At 45.0% G+C, this 3,693-nt stretch overlaps 1 protein-coding gene across 1 annotated transcript; it reads right to left on the reverse strand.

Moving 5' to 3' along the window:
- Positions 1-1,587: 1,587 nt before the first annotated feature.
- LOC139231226 (putative nuclease HARBI1) lies at positions 1,588-2,400 on the reverse strand. The gene has a single exon (XM_070862498.1). It carries the CDS (start codon positions 2,398-2,400, stop codon positions 1,588-1,590), a length of 813 nt encoding a protein of 270 aa, XP_070718599.1.
- Between the last annotated feature and the right edge of the window lie 1,293 nt (positions 2,401-3,693).

Raw genomic sequence — 3,693 nt, forward strand, 5'->3', positions numbered from 1 at the left:
CAATGTGTGAGGAGGACACAAAGAATCTGCAAAGGGATATAGATAGGCTAAGTGAGTGGGCAAAAATTCAGCAGATGGAGTATAAATGTGGGAAAATATGAGGTTATCCACTTTGGTAGGAAAAATAAAAAACAAATTATTATTTAAATGGTGAGAGATTACAAAATGCTGCGTGCAGAGGGATCTGGGGGTCTTTGTACATGAAACACAAAAAGTTAGCATGCAGGTACAGCAAGTAATTAGGAAGGCAAATGGAATGTTGACCTTTATTGCAAGGTGGATGGAGTATAAAAGCAGAGAAGTCCTGCTACAACTGTACAGGGTATTGGTGAGGCCATACCTAGAGTACTGCGACAGTTTTGGTCTCCTTATTTAAGGAGGGATATACTTGCATTGGAGGCAGTTCATAGAAGGTTCATCAGGTTGATACCTGAGATGAAGTGGTTGTCTTATGAAGAAAGGTTGAGCAGGTTGGGCCTATACTCATTAGAGTTTAGAAGAATGAGAGATGATCTTATCGAAACGTATAAGATTCTAAGGTGGCTTGACAGTGTAGATGCAGAGAAGATGTTTCCCTTCAGGGGGGAATCTAGAACTAGCGGGCAGAATCTCATAATAAGGGGTCGCCCATTTAAAACAGAGATGAGCAGAGATTTCTTCTCTCAGAGGATTGTGAATCTGTGGAATTCTCTACCCCAGAGAATTGTGGAGGCTGGATCCTTGAATATATTTAAGGTGGTGATAAACACATTTTTGAATGATTGGGGTGTCAAGGGGTATGGCGAGTGAGCCGGGAAGTGGAGTTGAGGCCAAGATCATATCAGCCATGATCTTATTGAATGGCGGAGCAGGCTCGAGGGGCCAAATGGCCTATTCCTGCTCCTATTTCTTATGTTCTTATGTTCTTCAAGCAGCCTTGCTGCAAGCATTGCAGCCCTATTAAGGAGGAGCAGTAGGCATGGGAGGGAGGTTAAGGAAAGTGGTGGGAAATTGCTGAACAAGTTTCAATAAAGATTTTGGCCACTATGGACAGATGTCCTCATCCTGTATATAATGCTTGTAAATATCTCATTGCTGGTGTTTGACACCTGCTATTGGTATATGGGTCTGGGCCAAATATGGCACATGGAAGCTGGTATGGAATTACAAATGACAGGGGCGTTTGTACACATGTTGCTGAAATTGACTGTGTATTATGCTGGTTCAAGGGACATTTGTAAATGTTTTCATTCGTTGCTGGTGAGGAGTTGTTGATGTGCGTTTGATGCAAAACTTTTGATGCTGTTAATAAAATGTTCATTTGACCATTTGCCTTCCTGTCTTGTGTATTAATGTGGAATTATCGTGGCACATAGCCCGGGCAATATCAGCTACATCCATCAGCTTCCTCCATTCAAGAGAAGCGAAGCATTATGAGCAGCTGAAGAGTGGCCCTTGCACCAGAAGCATTACCACGATGCCTCCTCCGTGATTGTTGCTCTTCCTCCTTGTCTGGCTGGCCATTCGGGGCCTCAGAAAGCTCCTCTTCCTCTTCCTTCTCCTCCTCAGGTGGGGCTGCAATCCCCACTGGCAATGCCTGGGTCCTCTTTATGGCCAAGTTGTGCAGCATGCAGCACACCACAATGAATAGCGGAGTTGAAGGCAGTGTTGAAGGCTGCGTCCAGAGATGTCCAGGCATCGTAAACCCTGCTTCAGCACCCCTATTGTCTGCTCGATTATGTTGCAGGTGGCCACATTACTGTCATTGTAGCATTGCTCCGTGGTGGTGTTGCGGAGAGGGGTTATTAGCCAGGTGGCTAGGATATATCCTTTGTCCCCGAGAAGCCAGCCGCATCCTTCCCGTGATGGCACAAACATTTGTGGCACATTGCTCACATGCTGAATGAACGTATCATGTGCGCTGCCAGGATAGCGGGAATACACTGCGAGGATGCACTGCGTGTGGTCGCACAGCAGCTGCATAATCAGAGAGTGGTATCCCTTTTTGTTTCGGAAGACCTCGGCATTCTGGAATGGTGCTCGCAAGGCCACGTGTGTGCAGTCAATGGGTCCTTGAACAATCGGGATGCCCGCTATCCTGGCAAACCCACATATCCACTCATCCTGTTTATCCCTGTTCATTGGGAACACTATGAACTCCATTCTCCATCTGTACAGAGCCTGTGTCATGTCACTGCTACAGCGATGTGCAGCGAAATGAGAGACGGGGCATATGTCCCCTGATGCAGCCTGGAAGAAGCCGGAGGCATAGAAGGTCAGCACCACAGTGGCCTTCACTGCAATGGGCATCGCAGTCCTGGTGCTGATGTCAGGTTGCAGATCTGGCTGCAGGAGGTGGCATATCTCTGTGAGAACTTCCTTTTGGAATCGCTGCCTACTGTCACACTGCTCCTCCGACATGTCGAGGTATGAGCGTTGCTCCCGGTAAACCCGTCGGTGGGTGATGGCTTCCTGTCCCAACATCCACGGGGTCCCCTCATTCGTGGCCCGACATAGCCAACAGCCCTTCTATCTTGACACTACCTAACAAAAGCATGTAGAATGAAACACTGGATTGCTAGTAATGCACCCATTTAACTCTCAAACTTAAGTTGCTAGGAATCTGCAAGGTCAGATAAATCTGCCACTTCAAAGTAAGAGGTTCACACATCGTGCTCTGTCAAAACGTTGCACTTACTGTGATCTCCAATTAATCTGATTGCTCCTCCCTTCGAATAGCCTTCAGGTATCGCCAAAAAAAGTTGGTTTCTTTGGCCTGTTCAGTGGCAGGCGCTAAATGAGGCGGAGACACCTAATTTTGTGAGCCGGATGCAAGCGGGTTGTTGTACGAGTACTGTCGTCTTGATTTCACTGAAGTTAAACGTCGAGGCAATAGCGTTTTGCACTGCCGGTAAACCTGAAACAAATTTCCTGGCAGGGCACTAAAACCTGCGCGGTCCAGCGCTAAGCTATTCGAGACGCATTAAAGGCCATCCAGGGCGTTAAATGAGGCGCTGCACAACCAAATTTCTCGCCCTAAATATACAATGTGCGTAATACTTAAAAATAAAAATACAATCAGTCCACAAACGGTTAAAAGATACTTCTTACAACATATATTTTGCAGTTTAATAAGCAACAGGGCTTTTGGATGAAATTGAATTTGGACCTCTACTCAGAACTGAAGACATGAGATAATTATCCAATGCTGTAGACAGAACTGTCAATCATCCGATCAAAGACACAATAGTAGTGGATAATGTGTATCATGCTAGTAAGCAGGTGCTCACCGATCATTCAAGTTTCACATACTTACTAAAGCCCTGGGCATATATAATTTAATTTGTACCTAGAATAAGACCCTATGTCCTGACTAATTTTCAGATCAATCAACATCTCATATTGGCCTCCATTTTCCTCCTAACCATTTAACCCTTTTTCACAAAAATCTACCACTTTATATTTACTGATATCAAATTCCATCTTCCACTTTTTGTCCAATCCACCATCTTATTAATATCCTCATGTTCTCTGCCTCTTATTTTATTATCATCTGCAAATAACGACACCAGTGCCCCGAGCCCTATATCCAAATATTGATGTACAATAACAAAATTAGGAGGTCATTATTAATCCTGGGCATGCTGTACCACTAGAGTTGTCAACTCTCCAGGATTACCTCGGAGTCTCCAGGAATTAAAGACTAATCTTCAG

This window comes from Pristiophorus japonicus, chromosome 2 (assembly GCF_044704955.1).
Source record: "Pristiophorus japonicus isolate sPriJap1 chromosome 2, sPriJap1.hap1, whole genome shotgun sequence".
Taxonomy (NCBI): Eukaryota; Metazoa; Chordata; class Chondrichthyes; family Pristiophoridae; genus Pristiophorus; species Pristiophorus japonicus.

What these genes read in the sequence shown, in the direction of transcription:
- LOC139231226 (XM_070862498.1), bottom strand. Translation starts at nt 2,400, where the DNA reads ATGTCGGAGGAGCAGTGTGACAGTAGGCAGCGATTCCAAAAGGAAGTT.